Consider the following 18,429-nt stretch of genomic DNA (forward strand, 5'->3'; position numbering starts at 1 on the left):
GTAGCTACACCCTTAATCCCAGTACTTCAGAGGTAGAGGCAGGCAGGTCTCAAGTTTGAGGCCCGCCTGGTCTACTGAGTGAGTTCCAGACAGGGCTACGCAGAGAAACCCTGTCTTGACACCTCCAACCCCAGCCCAACCCCATTGGATCTCACTTTGATTCTTAGTACTCACATGACAGTTAAAAGCTGGCTGTAACTCAGATCCCTGGGGAGCTGATGCCTTCTTCTGGTCCCAGAGAGCACTTCAGGCTACACAGACATTTGGGCACTCATATATATTGTCTTAGTCAGGGTTTCTACTCCTGCACAAACATCATGACCAAGAAGCAAGTTAGGGAGGAAAGGGTTTATTGAGCTTACACTTGCATGTTGCAGTTCATCACTAAAGGAAGTCAGGACTGGAACTCAAGCAGGTCAGGAAGCAGGAGCTGATGCAGAGGTCATGGAGGGATGTTCCTTACTGGCTTGCTTCCCCTGGCTTGCTCAGCCTGCTCTCTTATAGAACCCAAGAGCACCAGCCCAAAGGTAGTACCACCCATAAGGGGCCCTCCCCACTTGATAACTAATTGAGAAAATGCCCCACAGCTGGATCTCATGGAGGCACTTCCCCAACTGAAGCTCCTTTCTCTGAAAACTCCAGCCTGTGTCAAGTTGACACACAAAACTAGCCAGTACATATATACAATTTTTTTAAATCTAAAAAAACAAAACAATGGAAAAACAAAAACAAACTAAAATCAAACTGATCCCAAGTCACACAGTGTGGGTCAGAATCTCTCTCTCTCTTTTTTTCCTTTTTTGGTTTTTTGGATTTGGTTTTTTCGAGACAGGGTTTCTCTGTATAGTCCTGACTGTCCTGGAACTCACTCTGGAGACCAGGCTGGCCTCGAACTCAGAAATCCGCCTGCCTCTGCCTTCCAGAGTGCTGGGATTACAGGCGTGCGCCACCACCACCCGGCTGGGTCAGAATCTCTTGTGCATGAGATGTGAGCACCACATGTGGTTTGTCCCTCCACGTGCTGGGATGTTTGAGCTGGCTGTCCCTCAGGCACCTTTATGATCTGTCAGGTGTACCTGTGTCCCTACGTTGACTGAGCCATAAAGCTCTAAGTCGCAGCCTTTCCCCGGCAGGCCTTCTTCCTAGTCTTAGAGAGCTAGAACCTTCTGCATGGATGTGGTTTGGGCTGTGGCACACTGCTTTGGTCATCTTCAACCACACAGCTGGGAAGAATCCTGCTGGGATTTGCATGATCTGCTTCCCCAAAACTGCTCTGTCCACAGTTCCTTGAAGAAAACACTAAGTTTCATATGTTAAGTGCTGATAATATTCAAAACCACTGATGTTTGAATAATCTTCCTAAACCTTGCGTTTCACTGATTACCTTGGGAATCTGAATTGTTGACGGTACTGGGAGAATTCCTGGCTCTGAGTTGAACTATGTCACACACTTATGATTTAAGAGTGTTGCCTGGGGCTGGAGAGATGACTCAGCAGGTAAGAGCACTGACTGCTCTTTTGAAGGTCATGAGTTCAAATCCCAGCAACCACATGGTGGCTCACATCCATTGGTAAAGACATCTGATGTTCTCTCCCTGATGTTCTCTCCTGGTGTCTGAAGACAGCTGCAGTGTACTTACGTATAATAAATAAATAAATCTTTAAAAAAAATAGTGTCGTCTGCTCACAGCTGCTAAGCAATCGACCTCTACCAGCGGTCCGCTGAGGGGTGTCTGTGTGTTTGTGTATGCTTGTCTGTATGTTTGTGAGTATGTGTGTTTGTGTGTATGTGTCTGTGTGAGTGTCTGTCTGTGTGTGTGTCTGTGAGTGTGTGTGTCTGTGTGTGTGTCTGTGAGTGTGTGTATGTCTGTGTGTGTGTATCTGTGTGAGTGTGTGTTTCTGTGTGTGTGCTGTGTGTGTGTCTGTGTCTATGTGTTGTGTATCTGTGTGTATATGTGTGTGTTGTATATCTGTGTGTATGTGTGTCTGTGTATTTGTGTTTTGTGTCTGTGTTGTGTTTCTGTGTGTGTATCTGTGTATGTGTGTGTTGTGTGTCTGTGTGTGTGTCTGTGGAAGAGACGCTGACTCCGGGGATGAAGCCCCATCCCTTCAGTCAGGCTGCGCTGTCAGCCACGGTCGGGCTGTGCTTGTCTGGGTATTCATTTTCCCAATCAAGATGCATTCTAATTGGTTTGAAATCAGGCCTGTTTACTCTTCATAAATGTGTTTCTTAGAGTTCTTTTTTGCATCAGCAGATGAAAAGGGCTCAAACCAGCTGTGTCACCTAGACAAACTATTTCAAGGTTAAGGATAGAGCTTTCAGACTCAGGGGGAGCTTAGTATGCAGGGTGCCCTGGACTACACCCCTAGCAGCCCCTCCAGAATTCAGGCTTCCGTTAAGATACACATTTGTCTTTAAAGCCTGTTGTTACAAGCCGTAGAAAATGGCTCAGTGGTTAAGAGCACTGGCTGCTCTGTCAGAGGACACAGGTTTGAGCTCCAGCACCCACTTGGCAGCTCACAACCATCTATACCTCTTCTTTCCAGGAACTGAAGGCCCTCTTCTGACCTCTGAGGACATCAAGCATACATGTAGTACACAGACACACATGCATACAAAACACCCATACACATAAATAAATATTTTAAAAAATTGTTATTATTGGGGGTGCACATGTACCAGACAGCTTGTAGACATCAAAGGGAGCTTTTCAGGATTCTGGAGGTCAGTCTTTACCTGGCTGTTTCCAGGTAACTGTGGGGCAGAGCTTAGACAGCATGCTAACTAAGAGCCCTTGTAGACCCTGTCCTAGACCACACTGGCCTGGGAAGTGATGACTTCCCAGGGTGCTTTGGTTTCCTGATCTCCAGCAGTCTGGAGCAAGTTCACACCCCAAAACTCACCACACCCCCTCAATTCTTCCCACAATTATTCATCATCCCTCCTTCCACCAAAATACTGTTCTCAAGATAGAGAGGAGGGAGAGCCTCTTATCTTGTGGACCAGTGATGTGGGTGTGGCAAAACAAATTCAGACTCAGGGGAGAGTATTTCTCCGCAGGGCACTTGTCTTCCTGCCCACAGAAAAAGCACTTGTCCTTTTCCCTTTCTTTGTTGGTGGAGGGGGTTCTGAGTAAGGGAGGCACATTTAAAGGAACTCCCTCATCTATCCTTTTAAAAACTAAGGGGAAGTCTCTTCAGGGATTGCCACGGAAGACCAGGTGCCAAGTTAGTCACCCATTGCTCATCTATAAATTATTTAAGAGCATGAAGTGTATTCGTGGCTTCAATTGCCCAGGTTTGCAAGAGGAAAACTGCAGAGGGCTTTGCTGCCAAATGCAAATGTGTGCTGTCTCCGCGCTGCGGCTTCTAGAGTCGTTTGGATGAAAGGCTGTTGGTCTCTCCCACTTGCTCATGAGACGAGACGTTCCCCCACTCTCGTGGCGGTGGGGGAGAGTGCTGAGGCAGTTTGAAGATGCCAGGCTGTCTTGGTTGTCTTCTCATGCACTTAGCCTTTCCAGTGAAAATCACGGACGACTCTCCTGCCAAATCACTAAATTAGCAAACTGATTAAATAACATGGCTCTGAACGCTAGTTTAGAGGTTCTGATTACAGGAGGCTCCGGAACGCCACCCCGAAGTGCAGTAAGATTGCTTCCGTGGTGTAATCTGGGGAATCAAGCATTTTCTCCATCAGCAAATCCATTAGCTCTGCCCGTCCCTTCTCGACACACTTCTAGTGCTGCCAAAATTGCTTGGAGGTTTGGAGGTGAATCTCAGGGTGTCAGATTTCTGCCCCTCCCCAAGGCTCCTCCCCTCACCCCAAACCTTTAAAAGCTGTTTGTATAAAATGTATGTATATTTGGAACTTTTTAGTCATAGGAAAAATAAACGAGAGGAAGGTTACCATTGTGAAGCGGTTTGGATGTGACATCTTCCCCCAGGCAAATGTGTTTGCACCCTTGGTTCGAAGTTGGTGGCCGGACTTGAGAAGTCCTCTGAGACGCTGGGTCTAGCCACTGGAGATGGCTCACTGGGGGCAGGTTTGTGCACATTTCCAGGTCTGGTTTGGCTCCCTGTTTTCTAGTTGGCTTCAGTGATGTGACCTTGTGCTCTTTCCAACATGCACCCCTCCTGGCCTTCACAGGTGGAAATCCCCTGGAGGAATGGTGACCCTTAAGCCCCCTCCCATGGGCCTGGAGAGATGGCTCAGCGGTTAAGAGCACTTCCAGAGGCCCTGAGTTCAATTCCCAGCTACCACAAGTGGTTTACAATCATCTGTAGTGGGATCTGATGCCCTCTTGGCTTGTAAGTGTACACGCAGATAGAGCACTCATATACATAAAATACACACATTAACCAAGGAAATGAATATATAAACAAGTCTTCCTTCTTTAAGCTGTTTCTGTCAGGTATTTGGTTGCAGCTGTGAGGAAGGTGGGAGACTGATGCTGCACACACGTCAGTAAGCGCAGAGCCCTAACGTGAGGGAAGCGAACCGTAGCTGAGTTGAGCTGGCACTCCCGGAGGGAAGACGTCCAGCCACAGCCTGCAGGTTATCTGGCACAGAGATGCCACCCACTGAGCTATTTTCAGCAAGGCATTATGGAGGTTAATTTGTGTGTGTGGAAATGCCAACACAGTGGGGCATACCTGGGTGACTTCTCGTCTCCCTTGAGTATATATACACCTGTGAGGTTCTCTCCTGGGCTGTGCTAGGAATATGTGTTCAGCAGAGCTCACTGGCGCTCCTGTACCAACCCTACCCCCACCGCAGTAACCACCTTAGCGGATAATGGAGACCTGCTGTTAACTGCTAGCGAGGGCGTTCATGCAGGCAGAGTTCTTTTGTGTGCACCTGGCTTCCTGTTGTCTATCAGGATACAGATATGGCCTTGATGGAAGAAACGTATGGTATTGAGAGGTAGGCTCCACCACTGTGGACTCTAACCCTCTAGAACAGTAAGCCCAACTAAACTCTTTTCTTTGTTGCCTTGGTCATGGTGTTTTTCACAGCAATAGAAAAGCGACTAATGGCTGAAAAGATTGCTCAGTGGTTAAGAGTACTGACTGCTTCAGTAGATCCTGAAGATCTTGAGTTCAATTCTGAGCAACTACAAGGTGGCTCACAACCATGTGTACCAGGATCTGACGCCGCCTTCTGGTGAGTCTGAAGACAGCTACAGTGTACTCATATACATAAAATAAATAATCTTTTTTTAGCCGGGCGGTGGTGACGCACGCCTGTAATCCCAGCACTCTGGGAGGCAGAGGCAGGTGGATTTCTGAGTCTGAGGCCAGCCTGGTCTACAGAGTGAGTTCCAGGACAGCCAGGGCTATAGAGAGAAACCTTGTCTCAAAAAAACCAAATCCAAAAAAACAAAAACAAAAACAAAAACAAAAAACAAAAACAAAAACAAAAAAAACAAAAAACAAACCAAAATCCAAAATCCAAAAATCCAAAAAAAAAAAAAAAAAAAGGAAAGAAAAGCAACTAATCTATACCTCTATACCGCCACTGAGGCCCAGCCCCAGTCCGGGCATGGATGGCATATTCATTCAGGGAGATAATATGGTATGCAAACTCTGGCTGACTGCTCATCCTTCCCCCACCTCTAATCTCTGTCTGTTCTGCTTATGCTGAAGTTTGGGGCCAGGTGAGAGGTGCTAGCATTTGAAATACCGCCATCCTAGGATTCCTGTTCTTATAGCAGAACTCCAGTTCTGCTATAGCGGGTTATCTGTGTGTATTGCCCTGTGACTCTGGGTTTATGGAGAAGGTGACAGGAAGGTAGATAACTAAGGTTTGGCAGAGACCACACAGTGTGGAGCCCAGTGTGGGGGCCACTGTGCAGCAACAGCTCTTAAAGTGTGGTTTTCTGTCCTTCGCTTGGCTTACGGGGCCCGGCATCTCTGGAAACCACAGATCAAAAGCCAGGCAAGTGGATTCTGTGACAGGAGCAGCTGTGCCTAACCCGATTTTCCTAATTATCCTCTAAATGGGATGCATCCTCCGAGTCACGCAGGCTGTGTGCGCTGCATACTAAGAGGCAGAGGACCGCCTCTGCGGAGACAGGAGCGAGATTCTCATTTATGCATCCCTTTACGTCCTCTCTTTAGGCAAGATTAGTGTTTATGTTCACTGAAGTCTGGCATTTTGGGAAGTTTTCCTTGGGCCACAGATAGGTAAGCCAGCCAGGAGGGAGAGCTTGAGAGTCCAGTGGGGGCAGTTAGGCCAACATTTTCCTTTCTCTCTATAAAGAAAATGCAGATTAAACCACAGCCATCAACATGTGTGTTGTGCATGGGTGCATAGGTGCATGTGTGTGTGCATACACACTAGTGTGTGGAACATATATGTGCACTCACACATGTACATGGGGAGGCCAGAGGTCAACCTCAGGTACCATTCCTCAGGGCCCATCTGTTTTTTATTTTATCTTTTTGATTTAATTAATTAATTAATTAATTAGTTTATGAGTACACTGTAGCTGTACTGATGGTTGTGAACCATCATGTGGTTGCTGAGAATTTGAATTCAGGACCTCTGCTTGTTTCGGTCAGCCCTGCTTACTCCAGTCAGCCTCCTTCACCCTGGTCTAAAGATTTTTATTTATTATTATAAGTACACTGTAGCTGTCTTCAGACACACCAGAAGAAGGCATTGGATCTCATTACAGATGTTTGTGAACCACCATGTGGTTGCTGGGATTTGAACTCAGGACCTCTGGAAGAGCAGTCCTGTGCTCTTAACCCCTGAGCCATCTCTCCAGCCCCAAGGTGCTCTTTTTTGTTTATTGTTTCTTTTTGTTTGTTTTGTTTTTGTTTGTTTTTGTTTGGACAGACAGGGTTTGCTCCTTGTAGCCCTGTCTGTCCTTGAACTCACTCTGTAGACCAGGCTGGCCTTGAACTCTTAGAGATCCTTCTGCTTCTGCCTTCCAAGTGCTGGGATTAAAGGAGTGGGCCACCACCGCCTGGATATAGCAAGTGCTCCTAACCGCTGAGCTGCGTCTGCCACCTGTCCATCTGTCTCTTTTGTTTGTTTAAAGGAGGGTTTCCCGCTGGGACTGGGGCTTGCTGAGTAATCCCGGCAGGCTGGACAGTGAACCTCAGGGATTTGGAGTATCTTCGCCGCCTGCCTCAGGGCTGGGATTACAGGTGTGCACCTCCACACACTGCTTTAGATATAGATGTGGGGGCGGGGCTTGAACTCAAGTCCTCCTTACTAGCCGGCCATCTCCTCAGCCTCTAAGGCTGTTTTCAGTTGCTGTCCGTGGCATTTATGGGCTGAAAACATTCATTTTTAACCATTGCAAGAGTCTCAAATCACCTCCCAAACTGCACTGGCTAAAAAACCACCTCATTCCGCAGTGCATGAAGAATAGGGTGAACATGCGCCTCTCAGCCCTCACCAGGGAAGGGTGCTACATCCTTCACCAAGAAGCAAGTATTACAGACTTGTATTTAACATTGGATTCTAGCCTCTGCAACTCAAATGCCAGGACCCCACTGTCCTTATAGCGCGTGTCAGTTTTCCTGACAACAAATATCCCCTGTCTGTGGGTTCTCTTCTAGAAACACAGGGCCCCTGTCAGAAACTGGAGTCTGAAGCCCCTTTGTGATGTAAGGCATTTTAAAAAGCGGGACTAGGGCTGGAGAGATGGCTCAGCTGCTAAGAGTGCACACTGCATGTCTTAGTTACTTTTCTATTGCTGGAACAAAGCACTCTGACCAAAGCAAGTTCTCTCCTCTCCTCCTCTCCTCTTCTCTTTCTTTCCTTCTTTCTTTCATATTTATTTATTTATATTTTATGTGCATTGGTGTTTTGCCTGCATGTGTGTCTTTGTGAGGGTGTTAGATCCCCTAGAACTGAAGTTGCAGACAGCTGTTAGCTCTCCTGTGGGTGCTGGGGAATTAAACCTGGGTCCTCTGGAAGAGCAGCCAATGCTCTTAACTGCGGAGCCATTTCTCCAGCCTCTGACCAAGGCAACTTATAATAAAGGAAAACAAAATTTAGGGCTTATAGTTCAGAGGAGCATGGCAGCATGCAGACAGGCATGATGCCGAGGCATGTGATCTGCAAGCATCACACACACACACACACACACACACTCACACACACATACACACACATACATACATACACATACACACACATACTCACACACATACATACACATACATACACACATACACATATACACATACACACATACACACATGCATACATATACACACGTACACATATATACACATACATACACATACACACTGTTTCCACACAGTTCGCCTGCCTACACCATGCAGGTCACTTGTTTGCCTGCCACATGGGCCACGGGGATGCAGTGGAGATGCGGGCCGCAATGAGATCACACCCGGCCAAATAGTTCCCCCATATGGGGCTTTATTTAAGATGGGGAAAGGTGTAGCGGGCAGGAAGAAGGAAGGAAAAGAAAGAGAGAGAGGAGAAATGCTACCCAATTATATACGGGTGATGACGTAAATTACAGGTAAAGGTGGGCCATCGAATTCTGGGTATATGGCGGCTGTTGCCTTGACTAATTGTCGCATATATGATGTCACAGGTCTCACAGGTCTCAGTACTAACACACACATACACACATACACACATATTCACACACATACATACACACATACACACATATACACTCACACACTCTTACGCACACCCATACATATACACAGACACATACACACACATACACATACACACATACCCTACAGACAGACACACACACACCCTACAGACAGTCACACAACCTACAGACAGACACACACACACCCTACAGACAGTCACACAACCTACAGACAGACAGATACACACCCTACAGACAGACACACACACACACCCTACAGACAGACACACATACAGGCACACACGCTATAGACAGACATACACACATAGGCACACACCCTACAGACAGACACACACACCCTACAGACAGACACACACCTTACAGACAGACACACACACAGGCACACACCCTATAGACAGACAGACACACACAGGAACACACCCTACAGACAGACAGCAGACAGGCAGACACACACATACACTCACACACACACAGACACACACACACACACACACACACACACACACACACAGACACACACAGAGAACTAGTAGAATGGCATAGGATTTTGAGACCTCAAAGTCAGATCCCAGTGACACAGTTCTTCCAACAAGGCCACATCTCCTCATCCTTCCCAAACAGATCCACCACCTGGGGTCCAAGCATTTCAATATATGAGTCTGTGGAGGCCATTTTTATTTGAACCACCACGCTACTGTTATAGGGGCCTGGGTTTGGGTCCCAGTAGTCACACCAGCAATAACTTCAGCTCCAGGGAATCCATACTTTTCTATAGGGTTGTGAGGCACCTGCACTCCTGTGTATAAACCGACATGGACAGACACTCACACATATATGTAATTTAGAGTAAAATCTTTTTTTTAAAAGACAGGATTTGATCTGTCTCTACAGTATTCAAAATAAAAACTAACAAAGGAATTTGAGACTTCCGTGTGCTTGCTGGTCTCAGATAACATAGTCTCATCGATTTTTGAGTCAATGTCCCCTCCCTGTGCCCAGGACAGCATCTGATGCCCGAGTCTCCGACCTTGGTTGTTCTGTACCCTACTAGGACCAAGACAGCTCTCTTCCATTTTCTTTCCGGTTCCCAGTTCCTTCTCCTTTGTTCCACCCTGGTCAGTGATCCTCCATCTGGAGTGAGCTGGGGCCTCCCAAAACAGTATGCATGTCTTATGGGAGCTCCTCTACTGGACTCCAAGACGCCATGGGAGCAGGGAAGCCCGACAGCTTGCTCCCAGCTCTGAGGCCCCACAGTCTCTGTCCTGGTCGGCTGTGTCCCCATCTCACAGGGGGTCAGGAACTACATTTATGGTCTGTCAATGTTCTCGCAGTTTGTTAGCAGCATCCATTCTATGCCTTTGGTCCCTTTGACCTTCCTGTCCCCTAACCCTGGCATACACTCTGAAGGAGTTTGCCAATATCCTCTGAAAGTTCTCTTCCCCATGTTTCCTCCCCACCCCACCCCCCACCATCCCCACCCCGTTCCTCTGACACACCTTTGTCAGGTATATTAGTCGCTTTGCCTGTTACAAATGCAATTTAAAGAAGGATTCATTTTGACTTGCAATTTGAGGGTGCAGACCATGGAGCTGGGGTTCTATACAGGTCACTTTTTCTCTTCTCTTCTCTTCTCTTCTCTCTCTCTCTCTCTCTCTCTCTCTCTCTCTCTCTCTCTCTCTCTCTCTCTCTCTGTGTGTGTGTGTGTGTGTGTATGTGTGAGTGTGTGTGTGGCCTTCTATGTCCAATATATAGCTGCCCACAGAAGGTGTGACCCAGATTAAAGGTGGATCTTCCCACTACAAAAGATCTCAATTTAGGATGGGTCTTCCCCCCTCAAATGATTTAATTAAGAAAACCCTTCACAGGACCGCCCAGCCGTCACGTAGGTTCTTGTTAACTCTAGAAGTAGTCAAGTCAACAACCAGGAATAGCCATCACACCTTTTTATTCATTTTGGAGTCCAGCTCCTGGAGGTGGGGGTGGGGGTGGGGTGGGGTGGGGTGGGGGTGCAGCCCACAATCGAGGCTGGGTGTTGTCTGTCCCTCCTCAACCCAAAGGAGATAGATAATCCTCTGGGTACGTCAGAACTTTGTTTCCAAGGTGATCGGAGTTCTAGAGAGGTTGACAATCAGATTAACCATCCCGTGGCTTTTAGAGTAGTTTGCATTTCTGAGATTTCCGGGATCCTGGGGTCGGTCTCCGGCTACCCCGCGGTTAAGAGGGAAGGCACCTTAGCATTGAGGAGCCGGCTAGGGAAAGCCAAATGGCCTGTGCTGCCAGGAGGAGGGTGGCTTCGTAGAGATAAGGGCGGTCAGGAACTGGGCCAGGACGAGAGAGGCCGGTCCTAGGCCTGTGAGTTTTCTTCCGACCCTAGTGGAGGGAGGTGACTCCTTTTTCCTGGTCTTCAGAAACCATGCCTCCCCCGCAACTCTGTCTTCTCGATCTCTTCCTAAATCCTAGCCCTCTCTGACCCTTCTCCTCCTACTGGGATCCCCGCTGCACCCATCCCCGCCATGGGCTCTTAACTCTTTAGACACTGGGCACCCTGTTTTCCATGACAAATTCCAGGGAGAGCCCGGGCGCATCGCAGCTGAAGGGCCAGCTTGGCTACATCGCTTCTGCCAACGTAAAGTGTGAGTATTTCCTGCACTGAACCGAAACCGCTCACCAGAGGGAGTGAGGCTCTGAGCCGGTACAAAGGGAGAGGAAGAAACACCTCCCCCTCACCCCCATGACTGGATGCAGCCCGCGGCTTTACGCTCGCCCGGGTCCTGATAGCTCCTATCTCTGCCGAGCCATGCGCCCAACCTTCTCCAAGAGCCACAGGCCATTTGCTTTCCCTCTGCCTACGCCTCGGTTCCCATGCTGCCTCTACTCCTCAGCGTCTCTAGAACCACGTTCTGGTGCCCTCCTTGTTCCTCACCTACTGTTCCCAAAGCAGCAACAGTCAATTTTGTGTAACACAACCCCGGCCATGTCTGTTAGCCTAGCATCCTTCTCTGGGCCGTGCTGTCCCTCTCTGATTCTTCCAACCCGTGGCCCCCATGGAAGCCTTTGCCTGGGCTTCTTTTGGTGGCAAGGGTCACTGTGTATGAGGCTACTGTCCCACAAAGGCACCCACTACACCCCCAAGCATCGACCCAAGGGATGCCCTAGTCCTGCGGCAGGATCCTGGCCGACAATCAACATCTGACCGTACTTGTTTGTGGGACTAATTGATTCCCGACTTCCAGCACGGTGAGGCCGCATAAAAGGGGGCCGGTCGTGCCTGGCACTACGCGCAGGGTCCCGCTGAATTGCGGGCGGGGAGCTCAGCTGCAGCACCGGGACCTCGGGGTCAGTAGGCAGGGGCGGGGAAGCCGCGGCCGCGCCCTCCTGGCCACTCCCCGGCCGGCGGTGGGTGGCGCGCACTCGCATATGTCCTCCGCGCCACCACGATCGCCCACCCCTCGGGCCCCCAAGATGAAGAAGGACGAGTCTTTCTTGGGCAAGTTGGGCGGCACGCTGGCAAGGAAGAAGAAGACCAGGGAGGGTGAGTGTGCCCCCGCGTCCCTTTGGCGCCAGCCGGGTGCCAGCGGTGTCCCCCGTGTGTCCGCTCCCTGCCCGCCTCGGCGGCGCCAATGAGCCCTCCCGTCGCGTCCAGGCTGCGCGACCTTTGAGACAGGCCGGTCCCTGTCCCTAGGACCTTTGCGGTGCTGGCCCGGTGCCCAGGACATGCGTCCTGCACTGGACACAGGCCTAGTAAGCTACGGTTCCTGTGTGACACTCTCGTCACAGTGATTGGACACATGCTGGCGGAGAGGATCGGCTGCCGACTGCGTGATGCCTGCAAGCAAGGCTCCGTCCCTAAGCTGGGAGTCAGTGAAAGGGCACAGGACCCACAGGCCAGGAGCCTGGGAAACCTGGAATCAGTGCAAGGGTGGGGGAGGGGCGCGCGGGGGTTAGGTCATGCCCCGTGCGCTGGAAAGTAATTTTAAAACGACTTTTAAATTTTAAACTTTAAAAAAACAAAACTGCAAGGGATCTAAGTTATGCACCCTGGCTAGTGCCCTAAGACATCGCAGCTCCCAGCACTCCTCTTTCAAAAACATTCCTGAATTTTCTATTGTTTTGACCTGGAGGCTTTTGCCCCTAGGCTGAGATTCTGGGCGCTCACCCAGAAATGGGAGGAGGGGCTTGCTGAGAAAGGACAGGTAAAAAGAAGCTTCTGAGACACATTTCCTGGGGATCATCTGTTAGGGACCACCAAGTTAGGGTGTGCTGAAGGTCTCCCCCAGCCATTGGAGCCAGACTGACTCCTAGAAAGCCTGCCTGGGCCTCCAGAGACAAGCCCTGCCTAGGAGGTGACTGATAATCATCCCGTGGGCACAAAGGACAGGGATGATGTATTTGCTCTTAAAGGAGCCTCCAGGCCCTAAATTATGGGCAGATTCATTCTGGCCTTTCAAGGTATGTTGAAAGGCAGGGCTTGTAGGGAAATGCAGAACTTGTCTGGAAGTGTGGTACTACCTACACTTTGATAGAACCCGTGAAGATACCGTGGCCCCCACATTCTGCCCAGACTTGCCTTCCCAGGCCTTCCACCCCAGAATGCCCTTTACCAAATAGATTGTCCAGTTCCCTGAGGGCAGGCAGGCCTGATCTTCTTCTCTAGGGTTTATCCTAGGGTTTATTTTTAAGGGAATGGACTCTTCCCATCTCAAGTCTCCCATTGCAGACCCTGTGTCTCCATCAGATCTCCTAAATGAGACTTAAGTCACCTCCCTTGGTCACCCACTGCTGTCGTTGGTTTCTCAGTGCCGTCATTTCAATCCTGCCTAGAAATCCGTTTTCTTCTCACGGTTAGGACGGCAACAGACCTGAGTTCTTTCTGTCACCTGGTTTGGTTTTTGGTTTTGAGCTGGCATTTTGCTGTGTCATTGAGTCTGGACTCAGCCCTGGGTTCCAGTGATCCTCCTGCCTCAGCCTTGCCTGAATCCGGAACTGCAGGTGTGTGCCACCCTTTTGTGGCTTACCATCTATGTGAATCTGATGTGGTTTGGATACATCAAGGCCTTGGAAAAGAGAGGGGAGGCTCAATTTTTCAGGGCCCTGGGAATGGGTGCCTTAGGGTCGAGGCCTATGGAAGGCCCAGGATCCTAAGCTGTGACTGTCTGAGGGCAGGGCAGTGGGGTGGCCATGTTGTAGATTAAACCTAAGAAAGAAAATCTTTCATAGAAAACCTTGTTTAAGCAGTGGTGGCGCACGCCTTTAATCCCAGCACTTGGGAGGCAGGGCAGGCAGATTTCTGAGTTTGAGGCCAGCCTGGTCTACAGAGTGAGTTCCAGGACAGCCAGGGCTACATAAAGAAACCCTGTCTCAAACAAAACAAAACAAAACAAAACAAAACAAAACAAGACAAGACAAAAACCAGAAAAGCATGTGTAAGACTATGAATGGTTAATGCTGCTGTGTGTTTCATGTGTGTACACACACATATACAGACCAGAAGTCAATGCTCGGTATCTTCCTCAGGTTCTCACTATTATCTATGTATCTATCGCCTATCTACCATCTGTGTATTTATGTGTCTATCTATGTATCTATAATCTATGTATCTATAATCTATGTATCTACATATCTATAATCTATGTATTTATGTATCTGTGTATCTGTCTATGTATGTATCTATGTATCTATAATCTTTGTATCTGTCTATTTATGTATGTATGTATCTATTATCTTATCTATCTATCCATCTATCTGTTATCTACTTGTCTATCTGTCTATCTATCTGTCTGTCTGTCTGTCTGTCATCTGTCTATCTCATCTATCTTTCTACCTACCTACCACGGCTGGCCATGGAATTTATAGACCAGGCTGGCTTAGTACTTAGAGACCTGCCTGGTTTTGCCCTCTGTGGGCTGGCATTAAAAGTGTGTGCTTCTACACTGGGTTCCTTCTTGTTTTTTGAGCCAAAGTCACCCACAGAACCTGGAGCTCTTTGACTGGGATCAACTCGGGTCCTCTGTTTTCACCTTCCCTGACTTGAGGTGACAGGCAAGCCACACCTGCCTTTTGACTGTTTTTAAAACTCACCAGTGCTGGGGATGGAAGCACTCATGCCAGCCCTCTGCCAACTGAGCTGCCTTCCCTGCCCCTGTTACAGCTTCTCCGAGGTGGCACTTACACTATTGGAACACAAGGGCCGCACCAGTGAGGTAATGAGCTGGCCTCAGTTTCCAATTGCAAGTGCTTCTTTGCTTTCCTTTTATGAACTCTTGTGTGTCCAGAAGATGGAGGGCCAGGCTGGCCCAGTTTACCTGCACCTGGAACCCCAAGCAACACCTCCCCCTGCCTGCTGCTTCTGCTGGTATTGCCATCCCGAGAGTTAGCTTGGCCTTCTGCCTCAGTTCTCAAGGCTGGGGTACCTGTCACCCCTCTAACCAGAAAGTCACAAACCCTAATTGGTCTCTGAGGCAGGAATAGAGGAAAGGCTCAGCCTCAGAAGGGCTGAGTAGCTTCCTCGTGGTCCTTCCTCGGGGGAGTGGAGAAGGAATGGAGGGCTAATGTGAACACTGTGTAATGAGGTCTTGAATAATTGAGCACTGAGAACGGCCAGTATTTCTGCCGACCTGTTGCCTTGGCAACTGGCCCTCCTGACTGCTCTTGGCCTTAACTTTGGGCCATGGGAAGTAATGCACCGATGCCTGCTGGGGAATGACCAGCGGATGGGCATGGGGCTTCCCAGCCTGCCAGTCAGAACACCTAGCTGTGCTTTCTCCTTTGTTAGAAAGTCCAGGGTGGACTCTGGACATTTCCTGAGCTGAGGACGCCGGGAAGGGGGAGGGGATGGCTGGTTAAATTCAAGGTTTGGGGATGTATGGGCATTCGACCCCACCCTGCCTTGCAGAGTCGCAGAGATGGGAGGGACCAACTGGGACAAGTGCTTTGTCCCATTCCAGGAGGTGGGGGTAGGGTGTGGGGTGAGTTAGAATACCCAGCCCAGGAAGTGTCTAAGAATGAACAGGGCGTGATTCAGCCCAGTGGAGACTTGGTGGTGTCCCAGGGTGGCCCGGTCAGAAAAGGGAAGTGTGACTAAACTGTGCACATTGGAAAACGGAAGGGACCGCCTACAACACTCAGGCCTCCCTATAGGGAGTCTCAGTCCGGGCCCTGAGAGGTCAGGGGCCAGTGTAAACCTCTGGAGGTCAGGGTGTGTGTGTTTGCGTGCATGCGTGTGCGCGTGTGTGTTTGGGGGAGGGAGGACTAGGTGCTGAGGAAAGATACACCTATCTGTTCTATCAATTGTGTATGTATGTATGTATGTATGTATGTGTGTATGTATGTATGTATTGTCTGTGTATCTACTCTACCAATTGTCTATCTATCTATCTATCTATCTATCTATCTATCTATCTATCTATCTATCTATCTATTTATCTATCTATCTACATGCACCCTTGTTTCCTAGCAAACTGGAGTGAAGAATGGAGTTTGCCCTTCCTACCTCATCCATTCTTCCAGGCAGTGTGGAACTTCATTTCAGTTCTAAACCAGCTTGAGAAGTTTTCGTCTCAAAGCCCACAGCAGACAGTAGGCCTGCTCTCACAGTAGGCCTGCTCTCACAGTAGGCCTGCTCTCACAGTAGGCCTGCTCTCACAGTAAGACTGCTCTCACAGTAGGCCTGCTCTCACAGTAGGCCTGCTCTCACAGTAGGCCTGCTCTCACAATAAGACTGCTCTCACAGTAAGACTGCTCTCACAGTAGGCCTGCTCTCACAGTAGGTCTGCTCTCACAGTAGGCCTGCTCTCACAGTGTGTAAGGATCCCTCCTGCTCTGCCTGTCTGGCCCTCCCTTCTTCAAGGCCCCCAAACTCTTGGATTTTTTTTGGAAAAAGATTTTATTTATTTTATTTATTTGAGTACACTGTAGCTGTCTTCAGACACACCAGAAGAGGACATCAGATCCCATTAAGGATGTTTGTGAGCCACCAAGTGGTTACTGGGAATTGAACTCAGGACCTCTGGAAGAATAATCAGTGCTCTTAACCGCTGAGCCATCTCTCCAGCCCCTGGTTTTGGTTTTGTTTTTGTTTTTGTTTTTGTTTTTGTTTTTTTTGAGACAGGGTTTCACTGTGTGGTCTTGGCCATCCTGGAACTCACTCTGCAGATCAGGTTGGTCTCAAACTCACAGAGATCCGACTGCCTCTGCCTGCCGAGTGCTGGAAGCCACTCCTGCCTGGCACCTCTTTGATTTTTTTTAACAATCTCCACAGTTTGCCTTTTCTAGACTCCTGGACTGGAATCCTAATGCTTGACTCGAGGCTTTTCACATTGGCTGCCTTCACTCACTGTCCAGTCTCCTCCCTGTGTCTATGGGCTACTGCGCCTGGCTCACACGGTGCTGAGAGTCCCATCCTGAGCCTGGTGCGTGCTGGGTGAGCGCTCCACCCCCAGAGCTGCATCTCCAGCCCCAAGCTTCTGAAATTTACTCAGCGCTGGCTGTGAAAGAAGAAAATATAATGCAACCAACTTGTCGATGTCCCAGGGGATTCTAGTAGGAAAGGGGGAGGGAAGCCAGTGCCCCTGAGGCCCAGACCTTAGGGAAAGAGTTGCTCCTAGATCTGAGGGCATCAGGAAACAAGTGGCAGACAGCTGGCTGTGTGCTGGGGACCCCGGGAGCCAACCTGGCTCAGGTCCCATACTCAGGAAAGCAAGGCTGGTTGGGGGAGCAGTGAGTAGATGTGGTGACTGGGCTTCTTGGGGATACACAGGTAGATTTGAGGGGCTGGGGTTCCGGCTGGAGCTAATGACCTGTTGTATTGTACATTGTATTGTACATAAAACATTGACCAAAAACAACTTGAGGGAAGAACGAGTCTATTTGGCTACTACTTTGTGAATGTTTGAATATGCTTGGCCGTGAGAAGTGGTCAAGCGTGGTCTTGTTGGAGTAGGTGTAGCCTTGTTGGAGGAAGTGCGTCGCTGTGGAGGCGGGCTTTGCGGGCTCCTTGTGCTCAAGCTCCGCCCAGTGTGGAAGAGCCCCTCCTCCTGGCTGCTTATAAAAGAGTCCCTTGCTTCTGCCTTTGGATCAAGATGAAGAACTCTTGACTCTTCCAGCACCAGGTCTGCCTGGACACCGTCATGCTTCCCACCATGATGCTAACGGACTGAACCTCAGAAGCTGAAAGCCGGCTCCAACTAAATGCTTGCATTTGTAAGAGTTGGTCATGGTCTCTCTCTTCCCAACAATGGAAACCCTAAGACACACTTCCAGGTTACAATCCATCACTGAGAGAAGTCAGGGCAGGAAGAGAAGAGGGAGCCACAGAGGAAGGCGGCTAATTGGCTTACTTGCTGGCTTATGATGGGCTCAGCTCATAGAGCCCAGGCCCGCCCGCATCAATCATCAATTCAGACCAGGTCAATCTGGTCAAGGCAGATCCTCCATTAAGGTTCTCTCTTCCCAGGTGTGCCAAGGTTGACAATGAGACCTAACCAGGACTTGTCTTTGCTTGAGAATAAAAGATGGCCGGGCGTAGTGGCACACGCCTGTAATCCCAGCACTCTGGGAGGCAGAGGCAGGAGGATTTCTGAGTTGGAGGCCAGCCTTCTCTACAGAGTGAGTTCCAGGACAGCCAAGGCTACACAGAGAAACCCTGTCTCCAAAGAGCCAGAGAGAGAGAGAGAGAGAGAGAGAGAGAGAGAGAGAGAGAGAATAAAAAGATGGCTGGCTGTAATTAGGCGGAGGGAGGGGAGAGTGCCCAGAGAAGACCCCTCAACAAGGCCCTTTTGGGGGAGTGCAGGGTGTGCCTTGTGTCTGGGCTGTG

At 49.3% G+C, this 18,429-nt stretch overlaps 1 protein-coding gene across 2 annotated transcripts in view; it reads left to right on the top strand.

Moving 5' to 3' along the window:
- The first annotated feature begins 11,016 nt into the window (after positions 1-11,016).
- Positions 11,017-18,429, top strand: part of Parvb (parvin beta) — an 84,476-nt gene continuing 77,063 nt past the window's right edge. Inside the window, exon 1 of one of the 2 annotated variants that reach the window (XM_052160749.1) lies at positions 11,017-11,251. In XM_052160749.1, coding sequence (XP_052016709.1) covers positions 11,173-11,251 — 79 coding nt within the window. In that variant the 5' untranslated portion in view covers positions 11,017-11,172. Of the gene's footprint in view, positions 11,252-11,992; positions 12,151-18,429 lie in introns of those variants that run through there. The other variant, XM_052160748.1, reaches the window with a different exon arrangement.

This window comes from Apodemus sylvaticus, chromosome 17, assembly GCF_947179515.1.
Source record: "Apodemus sylvaticus chromosome 17, mApoSyl1.1, whole genome shotgun sequence".
Lineage (NCBI taxonomy): Eukaryota > Metazoa > Chordata > Mammalia > Rodentia > Muridae > Apodemus > Apodemus sylvaticus.